This window comes from Helianthus annuus, chromosome 10 (genome assembly GCF_002127325.2).
Source record: "Helianthus annuus cultivar XRQ/B chromosome 10, HanXRQr2.0-SUNRISE, whole genome shotgun sequence".
Classification (NCBI taxonomy): domain Eukaryota; kingdom Viridiplantae; phylum Streptophyta; class Magnoliopsida; order Asterales; family Asteraceae; genus Helianthus; species Helianthus annuus.
The window spans coordinates 92,428,887-92,446,871 of NC_035442.2; the positions used below are offsets into that span (position 1 = coordinate 92,428,887).

At 36.2% G+C, this 17,985-nt stretch overlaps 1 protein-coding gene across 2 annotated transcripts; it reads right to left on the reverse strand.

The window, feature by feature from the left end:
- Positions 1-8,204: 8,204 nt before the first annotated feature.
- LOC110885536 (serine/threonine-protein kinase STY46) lies at positions 8,205-16,823 on the reverse strand. Of its 2 annotated transcripts, none has more exons than XM_022133236.2 (16): positions 16,241-16,823; positions 15,314-15,428; positions 15,053-15,126; positions 14,715-14,837; positions 14,468-14,522; positions 13,886-13,996; positions 13,736-13,786; positions 13,442-13,614; positions 13,245-13,352; positions 13,059-13,132; positions 12,791-12,966; positions 12,021-12,116; positions 11,492-11,572; positions 11,355-11,408; positions 10,620-10,754; positions 8,205-8,522 (listed from the first exon to the last, which is right to left on the reverse strand). In XM_022133236.2, exons 1-16 carry the CDS (start codon positions 16,462-16,464, stop codon positions 8,451-8,453), a joined length of 1,722 nt encoding a protein of 573 aa, XP_021988928.1. In that variant the 5' UTR covers positions 16,465-16,823; the 3' UTR covers positions 8,205-8,450. The 2 variants fall into 2 exon arrangements, with proteins under 2 accessions (XP_021988928.1, XP_021988927.1); XM_022133235.2 differs by having other exon boundaries at positions 13,442-13,641.
- Between the last annotated feature and the right edge of the window lie 1,162 nt (positions 16,824-17,985).

The following is a 17,985-nucleotide window of genomic DNA, read 5'->3' on the forward strand; positions in this document are numbered from 1 at the left end:
TTACTTGGGTTTAAGTTGGTAAGGACCGGGAATGTATCGTCGTGGCAAGTTCTAGATTTGTAAGGACCGAGCGGCTATTCACACAAGAAACGAAAAATGAGCATTTAATCTAAATATGTGTATTTTTGTGCTCAATAAAGGCTCAAAACTCACTTTTGTGGGAATGGGTTTTTAATGTGACCAAGCATATATAATCGAATTTTAAACTAGACTTGTTATGCCGTTTCATAATTTTCTTATGTTGGTTCCTTTTTTTTATCACGACGCTATCGGTTGTAAACTTGTAAAAATAAACTTTTTAGAACTTGTTATTCCCAACTTAAACTAAGACAAGTAAATAAAAAAAATGAAAAATTTTTTGAAAAAAAAATTTGGGGTGTTTAGCGGTTCCAATAGAGTTTTGTGTAAGGCTTGTGTTTAGGATTTTGCAAAATTTCAAGGTTTTAGCATCCCCCCCACACTTAAATTACACATTGTCCTCAATGTGTCCAAAAATAATGTTTTTGGTTGATTAGAATGTATAAAAGTGGGTTAAAAAGCAAAGATTTATGTTACTGGCATCCTGGACACGGCCCCGTGTTCACCGGGCACGGCCCCGTGGTCAAGTGCCAGTAACAAAAATTACAGAATTGAAACAGAAGCCTGGACACGGGGGCGTGTCCGCTGAACACGGCCCGTGTCCAGTTACCTGAACTGGGTGATTTTCTGCAGGGGCTCAGCACGGGGCCGTGTTGGTTGGGCACGGCCCGTGTTGAGCCTTCTGTGATGGAGATTTTTGTCGGGTTGCTCTGTTCTTCGTGCATGGTTCCATTTTTCTCGTTCCCTTTTTCATCCATTACCACCATGAGTGTGTTTTATTCTCACGACAACCATCAATCATAAAAACCATCATAGTATTGCAAATCATAGAGAGACATTACATAAAGATAAAAATTACATAAATATTAAACTTATGGAGTTCTAGCCCTATGTTTTATTTTAATTTAGCAAAATTTCCAAGAAGCTACTAGTCTTGGTTAGATAAGGCTTTGTAGAACTCCTCCTTTCGGGTGCGGTTCTCCTCATATGTCGGCAAGCCACTCCTCTACCTCCCTTGGAAGGAGAAAAGAGGGCTCGTTTGCATTGGTTTGAGGAGTTTCAATTTCCGCTGGAACTTCTTGTGGGTTTTCCATAGGAGGTTCTGCGGGAAAGTCTTCCCACCCGGTAGGGTTGTTAACACCGAGTGCCAAGTTCCAGTCTTGTTGTGGAAGGACTGGTTCCATAGGGGGTGCCACCAAAATGTTTAACCTTTGGTGCAAAAGGTTAATCTCTTGGAAGCTGCTTTCAAGTCCCATTGTAAGATCGTTAATACGGTCAATGAGGACCTCCTCTACTGACGTCATTTCGTTGAGAGCTTCTCTTAGCGCTATCACGTAGTGCACAAGTGTAGCTTCAACGGAGGGCCTCCTTCCCCTTCGGCTGTTTGATGAATGAACGGATGATGTTTCGCTGTTTTCACTCGCCATTCTACGAAAAATAAACCAAAAGCAGTTTATATGACGAAACAGTTTCTGGACACGGCCCCGTGCTCATTGAGCACGGCCCCGTGTTCATCTTTCTGCAGAATTTTGGAGCAAGGAATCTTGGGTTTTTAAGTTATTTTCTGAGTTTATGCAAGCTTTTTGACAGTAAATAACTTTAAACAATGTTACATAACATGTTTTTACCAAGATTCTATGATCAAAACTCATTGTTCCCTACCACAAAGATTGAAAATTCAAACTTTTCATGGTAGTTCTTGAAGAAAGATGAAGAAGAAGGAAATGTCTAGAAGAGGAAAGGACAAGATGGGTTGTTGGAAACTTCTTTTAGACTTACCTAGGATTGTTTGAGAGAAGATTCCTTCAAATCTCTGTCCCCAAGTTGGTCCAAATGTGCAGGATTTTTGGCTGCATTTATAGAAAACGACAGCCTGCTGGACACGGCCCCGTGTGCAGATGAAATTCTGACACAGTTTGTCTGTATTCTGACGTTCTGATCAGAGGGGAATCTTTTGGTGGACACGGGGGCGTGTTGGCCGGGCACGGCCCCGTGTCGGAAAGCTGTCTTATGAAGTTTTGTCTTTACTAAGGAGCTAATCTATATCGGGTGGCTCTTGACTTGTTGGAACAACCCCAAAGTGCCTAAGATACCTTAATTGTCCTATACTAAGGCGAGAACGCAAGAGGTTGTCGGTGAGGGTAATTCCTATTTTCATTCTAGGTGGACAAGTCCAACCCTTTCCCGGGCTCTCGTTAAAGAAGGTGTATGCCGAATCGCTCAGGTCTATGTATGCATCGAACGAAGTCGATGGGGAGTCCTTCACGGCACAATCGACACAGGGACGACTATCGTCCGCGTCTTTTCTAGGTAAGAAGGTATTTTCGGGAGCAACGATGTTGTCGGAATGCGGTTCCAACATTTCCTCATGGTCATCATCTTGGGATGGATCTAAAAAATCCTTCCTGAGTTCTTTTGACCAATTGAGAAGTAGTTCTTCTAGTTGAAATAGCTCGTCAAGGAGCATTTCTCCTAGAATATCTGGCTGGGCGCATTCGAGGGAGAAATAGTGCTTATTTTTACTTTCGCCCCTCTTAAGGTTACAAGGAATCGGTGGGTCTATATAGTGGGGCCTATAAATGAGGAAAAAACATTTTAATTCCTCATGTTCGCCTCCACATATTCGACACCACAAACCATAAGAGTGCCGAAAGTAAAAAGAATTACTATCACTCATGTTTGTGTCAGAAATTACCAACCGCCGGGATCTAACGGTTCTGTTTTCAGCAACTGAATCTTGGGCACGGGGGCGTGTTGAGTGGACACGGCCCCGTGTTCAGCCTACTGTCTGACTTAAAACAGGATTGCCAGTTCCAATGATTGAGCACGGGGCGTGTTCAGCGGGCACGGCCCCGTGTTGAGCTCTGCAGAAGCTAAAAATCTAAGAAAAATCCTAAAAAATTAAAGTAAAATAAAAATATGATTAGGCCGTTGATTCCTAACTTTCTTAAAATCCTTGTGTCCCCGGCAACGGCGCCAAAAACTTGATGCGTGTCAGTGTATATATGTTTTTAGATATATATTTAAGCCCTTTTTACACTTTTAGCCAAGTTTTAAATTTATAAAACACGATATTCACTAACACTAAACACACATATGGGCAAGTGCACCCATCGTGGACGTAGTATAGTGTTGGTAAGATACCGAGGTCGTCCAAGGACACAAGAGCTTTTAGTACCGGTTTATCCTCAACGTCTAATCAAATCAAAAGGTTAGAAAAATGTTTTAAACTAAGAAAAATAAAAACTAACTAAATGCTGAAAATAAAAATAAAATAAAAACAGATAGACAAGATGAATCACTTGGATCCGACACGTGTATTAGTATAACCTTTGATTATTTTCGCACTTTTGCACTTGTTTAAGAGATTATCTTAGTTATTGTAGTAGGCCCCTCTTTTGAAGGCGACGTTACCCTCAACCCAGTAGTTTGAGTCAGCAAGGATACAATCCTAAAGGGTCGGATTATTGAAAGATAATGAATTAAGTTATTAATGCAAATTATGGTAGGCCCCGCTTTTGGCGGTGACGTTACCCTCGGCTAAGTAGTCTGAGTCAGCAGGGATACAGTCCTAAATAGCCGGGTTATAGTATTAATAGTAGTTAACTTATGAGGGGATCAAAGAGTTTGGATCCCCGCCATCCAATACCTATGGGCATTGAAGGAGATCCTACTAAATTTGACCCAGGTCCCAAGCAGGACCTCTAAACGCTGAACAAGGGCAAGACCCTTACCAAACCGTTCCCTTAACCCCCGACCAGGTAGCCAACATACCTCCATATAGACCGTGGAGATATGAATGGTGAAAATCTTTTATTTTATATAGACAGTAAAATAATGCCAAGACACCACGGACAAACAATAAGGAAAGATCACCTTCAACATAAGTAACTAGTTATTAAAGTCATTAATACAAAACCAAATAAAAAGTGCAAAAGATTAAAAATAAAAAGTATTATACTAAACACTTGTCTTCACCAAGTGATGTAAGAGACTTAGGCAAACATGGCCTTGATTGTCAAGAACTCTTACGATCAATCTTGGATCCCGAGACGACTCACACACTCTACGATGGACAATGGATGATGGTGATGGATGATGGTGTTATGGTGGTGGTGGGTGGTGGATGAAGTGTGAGAGAGGTGGTGTGCCAAGGGATGAGAGAGAATGAAGCCAAGCTCCTCTATTTATAGGCTGAACAGAAGGCTGGACACGGCCCCGTGTCCGCTGGACACGGCCCCGTGCCCGCCTGACACTCTCTCTCCTCATTAATTGTAATTGCGAATTACAATTAATGCGCCTACTGTACTTTCACCACGCCCCCGTGCCCGCTGGACACGGCCCCGTGGTGGGCAATGGAAGCTTCTACTGGTTTGTCTTTTCTGCTGCTTCCTGGGCACGCCCCCGTGTTCGCTGGACACGGGGCGTGTTCAGACTCTGTTTCTTCTCTTTTGCCTTGGGAGATGCCGTTAAGGGTCCGGGCAGTCCACTTTTGTTCCTTTTCTTGTATTTTATGGTAGAATAAGTTGTCTTTTTGCTTCTTTTGTGATTTTGAGCTCATTTCATCCTGAAAATACAAAAGGAAGACAAAAACACTCTTTTTCCAACATTAGTACTTAAAAAGGGTTAGTTTTATGCCTTAATTGATGTGATTTATATGTTGCATTTTACACACATCAACGTGCCTGGTTATGCGTAAACTATTCGAACTCTATATGCTATTATCAAACTTGTGTGCTCACCTTTACATTATATGTATTGACTTTATTTTAACGTATGTGACAGGTGCTTAAGTTGCTAGGATGCTTAGGCGCATGGTGATGAAATCGAGGCTAGGGAGTCTAGAAATAATAAACACTTGTCTGTAATAATTAAATCTGAGTTGTCGGAACGGAATTATTTGCCTAGTTGCTTCTATGATAACTTGTTATTTATTTGGGACACGGTATGGGACGTGTCATGTAAACTGAATTTATATTATAGTTGTTGTGGAAACTTCTAGACAATCTGTTTCGCTCAGTGTCGCGCCCCGATGATTCCGCCATCGGTTGGGGTGTGACAATTGCGTTTTAGAAATAAGACATTTGTTTGTGTTTTTGGTGCATTGCGTTTTAGGTAAAACACATTTTTATGTGTTTTCAGTCCATTGCGTTTTAGAAAGTACATTTTGTTTTGAGTTTTTAGGCTATTGCGTTTTAGAAATAAGACATTTCTTTGTGTTTTCTGGCCATTGCGTTCTACAAATAAGACATTTCTTTGTGTTTTTGGTGCCTTGCGTTTTAGAAAAATGTCATTTTTTAGGTTTTTTTTTCCATTGCGTTTTACGCAACTGGGTTTTTCCATTGCGTTTTACGCAACTGGGTTTTAGAAAAAAAAATTTCGAAAATATAGCAATAATATTCTCGTTTTAAAGATAAAAAACGCTCGTTTTTTTTGGTGAAATTTTTATAAAAAAAATAATGTCGTATGAAAGAGTTATTAACGTTTAAAAAATGGGGGGGGGCGAATTGGAGGAGAGAGAAACTATTGGCTTGGATTGATTAGAATACCCCTAAACAAACTCACACGCCTTTTTTCTTCCCTTCAATTTCCCTGATTTAATCTTAGCCCTTGATTAACTAAATGGATGGTCAAGATCACTTCCTAGCCTTCTTAGTCAAATAAACTTCCTATAGTATCTCCACCATTAATATTAATTAATAACTAATATATAGATATCACTTATTTTTATCATTATCTTTATCTAAAATGAATAAATAACTTCAATTTTGCAATTTAGACCTTTTGTTTTTTTTTTACTTTTAACTCAAAGTTTTTTCATCTTTAATCCTAACTCTTTTTTATTTTCAAACTTGGTCCACCATGCTTTTCATCTTTCCCAAGTTTTTCGTTTCTTTCTAAATTTTGTGAGTTAACGCACCGCAACGTGCGTGTGGGGTTCAACATTTTTTCGGATATTTTTTCCCATATGATTGGCCAGTCGCATCACATCTATTTTTATGCGTTTGACAAGTTCGTCCAACACGCGGGTCCTGGATGGACTTAGTTATTTTTTTCTATGTTTTACGTTTCGGTTTAATTTCTCAGCAACGAGCGTGTGTGATTCAAAGATTTTACGGCTGCTTTTCGCTCGGCGTTATTTTTTCCCCGTTTTTATTTATTTTGTTTTTACGAACTTTTTCGGTGTTGGTGGTTGCTGACAATGTAAATAGTATTGTTACTACTTAACACGGTTTTATAACAACCGCTGCAACGCAGGGGCTTAATACTAGTTTCCTAACATTAACAAGTAGTTCCGTAATTTTCTTGTTTAACACCATTTGGCTTAATCGATTCCCGTTTACCTTTTATCCTTTAAGGAATGAGAGAGACTATTTTTGGCAACACTTATACTATTCTATTCACCAATAATTCTAAATTTTGCCTCGAATTAAACCTGAGACCTCTCTCTTAAGAGGCATATGTCTCTATCAAGTGAGCTAGCCGCTAGCCTCACATTGGAATGTGACATTTTAAATAATTATGTAAACCGTGAGTACTTTTTTATTCATTATGGGACTCAAAACCCTTAATCAAGGATTAGAAGGTTTTTGTTTAGCCATTCTAAAACAAAAGAAAAAGAAAAGCAGAATACATAATGCGCTTGATTAACTTTTCAAAAATTAACTATTATTGTCTGGTTAACCCTAATTTCAAATCATATATTATTGTTTTTTATTATTAACTCTTATCTTATTTACTTAGCATACTAATACCGGGTCCTAGTAAAAAAAGCCCACAGATTGTAATAATTGTTACTGGTTGTTATATGTTTTGTGTTGTATGTAACAAGGTTAAGGATGATGAATATGCTATGAAGTTATTCATTTTAGGACTTGTCATACTTTTATTGAAAACTCATTACGATATAAAAGGTTGAAGGGACCCTAAATAATAATTAACTGGCCGGTTTGAAGTTTTACACTATAGCTCTCGCATATAGGCACATCAATTGACAGATGAGAACAAACTTCTAGGATGCAGTCAAAAAGCTCTTGTGGATAAATGATTAAACACCTCATTAATCTTGGAGCATTTGTAATGAAGTCCGTAGACCTTTACGATCACCTATATCAAGGAGAGAGGAGGATAGAGAGGGTTACTATAGACATGGAAGATATAGAGAAGGTTATATCGCTATGAGAGGGGGAGAGAGAAAGCCAAAAGGTTGGTGGGAGAGAAGCCAACGAGAGTGTTAGTTGGCAATGGTCTAACAACACTAACGTATTAGTAGCAGGTCCATAACAATGTTTTGCTCACTCCTAATTTACATCAAATTAATCTTAATCTACTCTCTGCTTACCCAAGAGTCAGTAAACTACTTACATTGCAGAGTTTTCTATTTAAGTTAACATGAATAGAAACCCTCTCTTTTAGCAAGTATTATTCCGTCATGAGCTTATACCTAATAACGCTCAACATCATTTATACAACCTAATTACGCCCCGCTTGCGTTATACGCTTTTAATGTATATATGTGTGGCCATCGGGGGGCAAAAGTGAAAGTGCACAAATTTTACTAATTTCGTGAAAATAACATTAAAAACTGAGTACGGTTAATCATGCATCATGTGGTGGCGTTGATAGCTAAAAGAGAAAAAGGGTACATACACTAATCGGTCTTTGTCCTGATTGTTGAGTGTTATGTACCTTATGTCCAAAGTTTGAGGCAAAACTACTATCGAGTTGGAGGTCTCACTAGAAGCAGCCTCTCTATTCCTACAGGGTAAAGCTAAGACTGTTTACATCTTACCCTCCTCAGACCCTACATTTACTTTGCTATTGATGAGATTTACTGAATACGATGATGATGATGATGATTTCTAATTATTATAATAACATAAATATATAATCAGTTGACTTTTTTTTCGAACGGCAAATTTGGATCATTGACGGACCACTGGAGTATCATTGTGCCACCAGCGGAACCACCCGATCATATCCATCTCCACTAGGCGTAATGCATATACACCAATTCAAGAGGAGACCCAATAAATATGAAAAAACCCCCTTATAGGAATCGAACCCAAGACCTATTGGTCCCAAAGCCCTTATCCCACCCCATAATTCTATAAATAAATACTAAGTTAATATGAATTTAGTATTATTCTATAAATACTAGGTTAAATAAGCGATGAAAAAAAAACATCAACTCAAAAGTCTTCGAGTATAGTTGTATAAAGCTATTTCCCAAAGGAAAGCCCCCTCGACTGTATGAGCCCACTCAATATAAGACATAAGTTTAAATGCATAATGTACAAGACACAATGAATCTGGTTGTTAGAAACAAGAATGTTATATATTTTAAATGACTGCTGTTTAGTTCTAAAGTTTCATTGATGCCCCCGTCTTAGCACGGATAGGAAGCCTTTGTCCTTTCGTCGATCATCTACTTCTTCTCCAACCTGAAATATATGAAATTACTCTTGATCATCTAGTTATAAAAACGACTATATAGATTCAAAAATATTTAAATCTAAGTTGTGACGAATTTACCTAATTACCAACTAGTTATATATTAATTAATAATTAATTATTAATTAATTAATGAGTTAATTACATAGTTAGTCCCTGTGGTTTGCACAAAATAACATACTTAGGTACTAATAATTTAAAATCACCTTCTAGGGTATTAACTTTTCATTTTGTAACGTTTGGAGGTATTAACTTCTAGGGTATTAACATAGTTAGTCACTGTGGTTTGCACAAAATAACATACTTAGTTACTAATATAATGTGATTTTAAACCTACAAATAACGTTAATACCTCCAAACGTTACAAAATGAAAAGTTAATACCCTAGAATGTGATTTTAAACTATTAATACCTAAGTATGTTACTTTGGGCAAACCACAGGGACTAACTATGTAATTAACTCTTAATTAATTAATTAATTAATTAATTAATATTGTTATTGGTTATTGGTTATTGTTATCCTTGTTATCATTATCATTATCATTATCATTATTATTATTTTATTTTATTATATGATAAAATTATCAACTAGCGTGAATAGTGACTTTCAGTTTTTTTGTCTTTTTATATTGAGTTAATTACATAGTTAGTCCCTGTGGTTTGCACAAAGTAACATACTTAGGTACTAATAGTTTAGAATCACATTCTAGGGTATTAACTTTTCATTTTGTAACATTTGAAGGTATTAACGTTATTTCTAGGCTTAAAATCACATTCTATTAGTACCTAAATATGTTATTTTTTGCAAACCACAGGGACTAACTATGTTAATACCCGAGAAGTTAATACCTCCAAACGTTACAAAATGTAAAGTTAATACCCTAGAAGGTGATTTTAAACTATTAGTACCTAAGTATGTTATTTTGTGCAAACCACAGGGACTAACTATGTAATTAACTCTTTTATATTTTTCATACGTTTACCCTTCAATTTTTAGCATTGACATTTATAACCCTTTAACTTTCTAAGACTTTGTAATCGAGTTTTACGTGTTTATTTGTGTGTACAAATTTAAATTGATTTACATTTTGAGTTTTGACGTAAGTTTTTCCAAGAAATGAGTCCGGTCAAATATGATATGTTTTTATGTTTATTATTATGTACGTTTTCGGTTGGTCTTCGTTTCACATAAATTTTATTTTTTTCCAGAAATAAATCGGGTCAAATATAATACGTTTCCGTGCCTACATTTATGTACATTTTCAGTTCTAACTTTTAACACAAAAATTTTTCGGAACGCCGCGGCAACGCGCGGGGCAACTTACGAGTTTTATATACTTTCATTTTGGTTTATAATTAATGTGTTCACGAAAGTTGTATGATATTTAAATAATAATTTAACTTCTTTATAGGAAAAATTAGAAGATTGTATGCATTTGAATAAATTCAAATTTACCCGTCCAACCCTTTTGAATAAATCGTGGATGAGTTTTTAGACTTCCGGATAAGGCGATAATCGAGGTGACAAAACATGAGGGTTGTGTAACATGTCAAAACAAGGTCATGTGTTGAATGGGACATGGTGACCTAGGGCTCCTGAAAAATCTCGTGACTTGTGGCCCCCACAAAGCTCGTTTAAAATCTAAACGAGCTGAGCCATTTATAAATATTAAACGAGCCAAGCTCAGCCGAGGCCACCTAATGTTAATTGGTACTTAAATATTAAATATAATTTTGAAATTAAGTAGGCATGTCGAGCCACAAGCTAGCTCAAGCTATGTACAAGCTGAGCTTGATCTCAAGTTTTAGCTTGTAAGCCGAGACAAGCTGGCTTGTTTAACCTCGAGCTAGAGCCCAGGTTGAAGTTGGCTTGTTCGTTAAGCAGCCCTAGGTTGACCCATTGGGCTCCCTTTTTCCCTTTTTTGTTTTATTTATTATAAGTTTTTAATTTTTATTTATTATATAACTTTATTTATTATTTTTTATTGTTGGATAAGAAAAACGAAAACATGATACTGTTTACTTTTAAGTTGTAATCAAGATTTAACGGGCTATAGTGGACATGGTTTATAAATTAGACGGTGTACCTCTTTAGCAATCTCCTTGAGAATCTCGATGATTTCTGTAAAGTCAGGTCTCAAACTCGGGTCTTGTTGCCAGCATTTCTCAAGCAGTTCAGCAAGTTTTGGTGGAGTGTTCTTCGGAATAGTAGGTCGTAACCCCTGAAAGCAGCAAAAACGTCATGTGATAAGAAACTTTAGTGTAAACTAGACAAAAAAAAATAAATATAAATATAGTCTATCCGTCCCCAAGTATAAAACCGAGGCCTATACTCCTCCTGTACACGTCGACACCCAATACTAGTTACTCAATACTCACTAGGTTCATACCCATTTATGATCTTATGTGGTTGAAAATTACGCGTTGGGATTCCCATTATTCAAAACCAATCTTCAACACAACTTAACAACTGACTTGAAGTATGAAATACACAACTACACTTGTAACACATTTCTATAATTTTTACAATTGCAAGTTGCTAACAACTTCAACATACTAATTATTATTTTTCTTTAAGATTTTATAGTATACGAATACATTCGTATAATTGGGCGGGTATCACCTAATACCACACCCATCCCAAACACATGAAAATTTCTAAACCCATACTCGTATACCCGTCCTGAATGTTCTGGGCTTGGGTTTTTTTAGCCATCAGTAGTCAAAACGTATTGTTTATGGTATGCACTGAAACGAGCCGGGTCAGGATGGTTAACCTAGAGCAACACTTCGTATGTATAAAGTAGTGATTAATGCTTCACCTTTTGAACGACGCCAACAGCTGCCTGGAGGGGGGTTAAGTACTCATATGGAAGCTGGACAAAAAAATATATATATCATCTTTAACGTAAATAATAATAACCCAAACAAATGATCCATTGCCAAAGTATATATATACCTTCCCAGTTAGTAACTCCCATAATACAACCCCAAAACTGAAAACATCAGCCTTATGATCATAGGGTTTGTGTTCAATAACCTTCAATACAAAAAAAAAAAAGTAAGTTCTTAAAATAAAATCGAAGACAAAAGACAAACGCTGATTTAAAAAATGGAACTTCATAACACAATCCGTTTTGTTAAACGGTTGGTCGGCGGCAATTTGATCCAATTACTCTCTTGCAGGTAAAATGGGTCAAACAGGCCAAACCAGCGGTGCAAAGTGTAATTTTAATGCATGCAACCTTCTAAAGAGCTAACAGCAAAATTAAAAACTAGATCATTATTGTAACAAGTTCCATTTTACCCTCATTCTTCTATATTTTTCAAACTATGTTCTTCACAATTCGGCCTCAAGACTCTACTTTAAGTCTTTAACCAAACATAACAAGTATACCCTGTGCATCATATCATAGGCATACATGCCCGTATCATAATTTTAGTACAACTGTTACTTTTTTTCTGAATTTTCTATATAAAAGAGGTACCTCTGGAGCCATCCATCGATATGTCCCCGTTTCAGCTGTCATGACACCAGTCTGAGCCTTTACTCTCGCAACACCAAAATCAGCTACCTTAACAACCTGAAACCAAAGTGCCATGTAAGATTTTGGGATTTGAATCATGGTAAAGAACTGAAAAAAATCTTAAAAAATCACATAGATCGATATATGTACTGATGTCAATAACAAATCTAAGCATATCACAGAAAAAAAGTGGTTTGTACATAGATATGTACCAACCATTTACTAGAGATCCTTATGGTAAAATTAGAGATGTCAAATTCAAACTATTTACTATTAAATAGGTCGAGCTGGGTTATATTTTATCTCTATTGAGTAAATTAAGATAGAAAAAAAAAGAGGCTAAATTTTGATTATTAAAGCAAAACTCGAAAAAAAAAAAATCTTTTTTCAAAAATTAAAAAAAAAAATTACACCATGACTGAAGTAACATACCATCTATAATCAGATCTGGTAATCCGGCAGTATATTAATAAAAAAATATTTTGGACAAAAAGTGTTACGGGTCAACTTAATCCCTCTGGACCCATACCAAAAAGTTGGTCATTCTGACCCTCATCCTGTTAGCCCGCCCATATTGCCAAGTCTAGTAAGTATCCTTTCATGTTTTAAGGTTCAACAGAATGTGATAACCGATAAGAACCTAAGTAGTAACTAATCATGATTATTACAAGCCACTAACACATAATATGATAGCAGAGAAATGTCGATACAATAGAAAGACAGAATCTTACCTCATGTTCATCCATCAAAAGATTAGCAGCCTTCAAGTCCCTGTGGATTATGTTATTCTGGTGCAGGTAATTCATACCCTTTGATATATCGATTGAGATCTTTAGTAATGTTGGAAGCTTAAATGTACCCTTCTGTTTGTGTAAATAGTCATACACACTTCCCCCACTCATGAACTCTGTGTTCCACAAAAATATAACCAGACTACATTTAACTAACTGTGAAACAGTAAGAATTTAAAAACTAAAATATGGATTCTATGAGTATTACCTGTTACAATGCACAAGCTTGGAGGCTTGGTACATGCTCCTATAAACTGGACTACATTCTTATGCCGGACCTTCCTGCACACGATAAATCTTACTGAATTTCTTATGTATGGAAGAAACAAAGATACAACTCAAGAAGGAAATGCAGTTAAACAGTGCAAATATGCAAAAATAAATATTGACTGACCTCAAGATGTAAACTTCCTGGGCAAATTCTTTCTGCAAATCTGTGTTTACGCGCTCAGTTTTAAGTATCTTGATAGCCACTTCTTGACTACGGTATGTACCTTTGTATCTGCATCAATTAATAAAGTTCAGCCTTATATGTGCACCAATTGCAAAATCCATGGATGTCACCAAAAATTCACAGTTAAAAACACTTACAGATCACCATACGACCCAGATGCAACTTTGTGGTCAAGTATCAGAAACCGGGAATCAATTTCCCATACATCTGTCCCATCATTAGGTATTGTTAGGCGATTTTGGCTTGGCCCACTTGGTTGGTCCAGCTCACTTAAAGGGGATGATGAACTTTGACTTGGCCAAGACTGTTTCTGCACAGATTTCAATGGCCAACGAAACTAAACTCCAATAGTGACAAAAGTGCATGTTACATACACAGATTAACTAGCAGTACATTATATTTAACTAAAATCTTGATTAGCAGGTTCATACCTCAAGCTTAAAAAGTTTTTTTTCGAGGGCAGTTCGGAGCTGCTCAGTTTCCTGAAAATAGGTGCAACAAATTTTCAATCTGAAAGACAAAGTCAAACTAAAACAGTAGACTTCTTATATAAACATAACTTTAGGAGTTCACGAAAATACCTCATATGGCCAACCATCAACAACAAAGACGTCTAATGAGTAGCGATCCACCGTGGAAAAAGCATGTGCTTCTTGGATGTTCAGTCCAACTTCAGCCAGCAATGCTGTCAACTGGAATCCTAAACATGTTATTGTATGTGAACTGATAAAGCCCACTCATAGTTGTTAATAGCGAATAGCGACAAGGGACCTATATGCTACATAGCGAATAGCGACAAATAGCGACCGCTATTTTATAAATAGCGATACACTAGAAAAACAATTCTGAAAATTTTTATATGTATATTATATCAAAATACCTTGGTATATATGCTATTTTACATGTATATTTAACAAAAACCTATAAATCCAGCTATTTTATAGCAATATCTAATTGCTATTTACATCAAAAAAAACTAACTGTCGCTATTCACGCTATTGGTCGCTATGACCCAGATAGCGACACTTGGCCGCCTCGCTACATAGCGCGCTATAGCGGTCGCTATAGCCGCTATTGACAACTATGAGCCTACTCAAAAGAAAGTTCATATAGATGCAAATCCCTTCACTTTGACGTTTGTTTTTAGAGAAACAAATAAGCACCTGACTTAGAAGCTTTGGTTTGTCGTCTGTTGAAAACGTAATCTCATGCATGGGCCTGTATGGGAGTTAATGACAGAAAAGAGTGTCACCAGATAAAATGTAATGGAGAGAAACTGCATTTAGCTTAGAAATATGTAAATATGTGAGGCTTTTGATGAAAATAGTGCTATATACCAAAGTGAGAAGTTTCAAAGTGATTTTCAGGTAAATTTATTGCATGCTAATATAGTGATTCTTGAAGAAGCACCTGGGCAGTGTTGAATAGCTATTTACAGCACTATCCCCATTCTGAACTTGAGACTCATTTGCTTCAAGTGCAAGGGCTTCAAGATTAGGAGATGACCCAAACGCAGGTGGTGGATGATGAATGCTGTCATAATACATACATTTTAGTAATGACATAAAAAATCAAACGGTAAAGAAAGTAGGACCTAAGGACACAAGAAAACTGATTAGTAAATGGCCTAACGGGGCCGTTTGTAATGGACTGAAAGTAGCATAAGAAGACCATAGGAGTTCCAACCTCATTTAAGTTTGACGAGCTAAAGAAACAAAACTGTTGGATATTTTCAATAAAAAATTTACCTGTTGGCTGGTTGCTGTGTAGGAGAGCTTGAATAAACTACATCATCAGAGCTGCCATCAGTTGTTGCAGAAACCTGCATATAAACAATGGTTATGTTTAGTTAACAATGTAAAAGGTAACTTTGACCAGAAGGTGATTTTAAGCAAGAGCAAACCAGCTAAACCATGGGCATAAGAATTAAACAGAAGATAGGCATCAACTAATGGAAGCTCATATATTCCCGATAAAACTTTGTTATATTTCAGGGTGCATTAGCTAACCTGTACTAGCCGGACCTCAAATGCAGGCCTATTAGCAGGATCATGAGCTAGATGCAGTAACCGTTTGTGCATGAGTACATCTTCAGCCCTTTCCACATTTACATCAAGTGCATACCTTCAACACAGCAAATAAGATTAAACCATGACTGCATTATCCAATATTTAGTTTGTCTGTGTGTTTGATAAGGATACTATACAAAATATAGCTACCAAATGATTTGACATTTTAATCCTAAATTTGAGCAAAGATTAACAAAAAGAAAAATGAGCATTCATAATCACCCATAGCAACAAATTTGCTCTAAGATCAGCCCGTCACTCAGACGCAGCATATATTATGGCGGATAAGGCAATTGAATTATTTAATCCTTGTGTAGCCTGAGATAGGGACGCCTCAACAACCATTATACAAACTAAAACCTTTAGTTGATTATCCTTTCACGTTTATAAATCCAAAGAGACCATAATTCATTAAAAATTCATATAAAATATATATATTCATGTAGTGTCTATCTCTATATATTCAAGCTAATAAATCTCAGACTCAAACATGGCCCGCATTATTGACTGTTTCAGCTCCAATCCTCTTCTGTTATATAATTGTATTTAAAATTATATTCTTTAATTAATAAACTTTCAATTATTCTTTAACCTAGAAGATCGATCTTAACGAGGCAGAAAAAAAAAAAAAAAAAAAAAACTCACTATACACATATGAAGTCAATAGTTAATATCAAGTGGAGGTATGAAGTACACTAAAAACCGGCTATTCCGATCAAAAACAATAAAATCTCAACCCTAATTCAACCAATCGCTCAACAAAAAACACAAAACCTACATTGTACGCACCTGAATTACACACACAAACACAACCTACCGCATCTAACAACTATCAGGTTCAACAGTAAAGTTTAATTACGTGTATACCTAGTCGGTAAACGATTGAAATGAGCGAGAAGTTCATCGTCAAATCCAGGTTCATTAGCCTCTTCATTATCAGACTCTTTGAGTCGGTTAAGCACCTCATTATAAACCTCAAGCTTCTTCATCTGATGCCGGTGACCGCTGCTGTTATTCGCCGCCGTACGCGACGGAGACGGCGACGGCGACATGCTTCTACTACTACAACTCTCGTTACCTTCCATCACCATCACAATCACCGACTTGCAGATATTTATCACCGGAAACACGAATCGATCACAAAAAGTTGCAGAAAATGGTGAAATATTGTTTGTGGATTCAACAATTTTGCAGTATTAGGCTTCTGAAAGCACAATTCTAATGCATCATGCTCTGAATCTTCCTATCTTGTTCTTGTTTCTCTCTCTAGAAGTCTCTCTCTATAGAACTCACATAATTTCTGAACTTTTTCTCTCTTTTCTCTCTTTATATAGATAGATACATAATTGTGTAAGAGATGGTTTTGTATATTATGTATTTTAAAATTTTTAAATATGATTAACGGCGCAGCATAATGGCATCTCCGAGTCGAATCATCTTGACTCAGCTCTAATTATTTTATTTGTTTATTGTTTTCTGGTTTTTAAATGTGGGGAAACTGTAAAATTAATAAAACTAGGATTACGACCCGCCACAATGCGGCGGGGATTCTTTATTTATAACTAAGTCGATCTACGATCCACACGTTATGTTAAACCTGTCAAACGGGGTAAAAATAGACGATACAAAAACGTTCACCCCCACACGCATGTTGCGTCGTGTTAACTCACAAAATTTAGAACGAAACGTAAAAACGTTAAGCCAAAGACGCACGCTGTGATGTGTTAAGTTACAAAATTTAGAACCAAGCATAGAGCGCAAAATTTACGGAAAATGAAAACTATAAAGGACTAAAGTTGAAAGTAAAAAAAGTTATGAGGATAGATTGTAAAAGATAAAAAGTTTTGGGCTAAAAGTAAAAAACAAATAGTTTTGGGTTAAAAGTAATTTATGAAATACTTTTGGGTGAAAAGTAAAAAAAATCAATTTTTTTTGGAAAACCCCCAAAGCCAACGTTACGACAACCATATGCATAACAATTTTTTCTTTGAAAAATCCCCAAAGCACACCTCGCGTTGCGGCGGGGCGTAAAACGGTGTCAAATAGTACTAATGTCACACAACCGTCATCGACAACCAACACTGACTCGACCTATAATATGCGTATTGCGACGAACCTGTCAAACATGGAAAAATAGAGGTAAAAACGTTGAACCACACATGCACGTTGCGTCGTATTAACTCGAAAATTTTAGAACTATACGTAAAACGAAAATTTGCGAAAGATGAAAAGTATAAGTGATAAAAGTTGTGAAGTTAAATTGCAAATAATAAAAAGTTTTGGGTTAAAGTTAAAAAAAACAAATTATGTAGGGTTAAAATTGGAAAATGTACAAACCTTTAGGTTAAAACAAAAAAATCAATTTTTTTTTGGTAAACACTCAAAGCACAACTTACAAGTCTTTATGCACAAAAAGTCTGCTAATTTATATAGGTTTTAATGGTTTGAAGTTTTTGAATTTTATGTGTTGTTTAGATTGTAAAATAGTATTAGAATGAATACTTATGTGAAAGAAATATAAAAAGACTAATGTGTTATGTGTATTTGAAAGTTATTTATATTTATGTAGGGTGAAAATCTTGAGACAAGTTATTTGAGAATTTGAGAAATCC

Bases quoted from the DNA above. Each gene is read 5' to 3' on its own strand.
- LOC110885536 (XM_022133235.2), bottom strand. From the start codon at position 16,464: ATGGTGATGGAAGGTAACGAGAGTTGTAGTAGTAGAAGCATGTCGCCG. The intron at 15,127-15,313 runs GTTAGCTAATGC...GTTTATATGCAG, and splicing joins TTGAGGTCCGGCTAGTACAG to GTTTCTGCAACAACTGATGG. The intron at 12,117-12,790 runs GTAAGATTCTGT...CTTTGGTTTCAG, and splicing joins TTTTGATGGATGAACATGAG to GTTGTTAAGGTAGCTGATTT.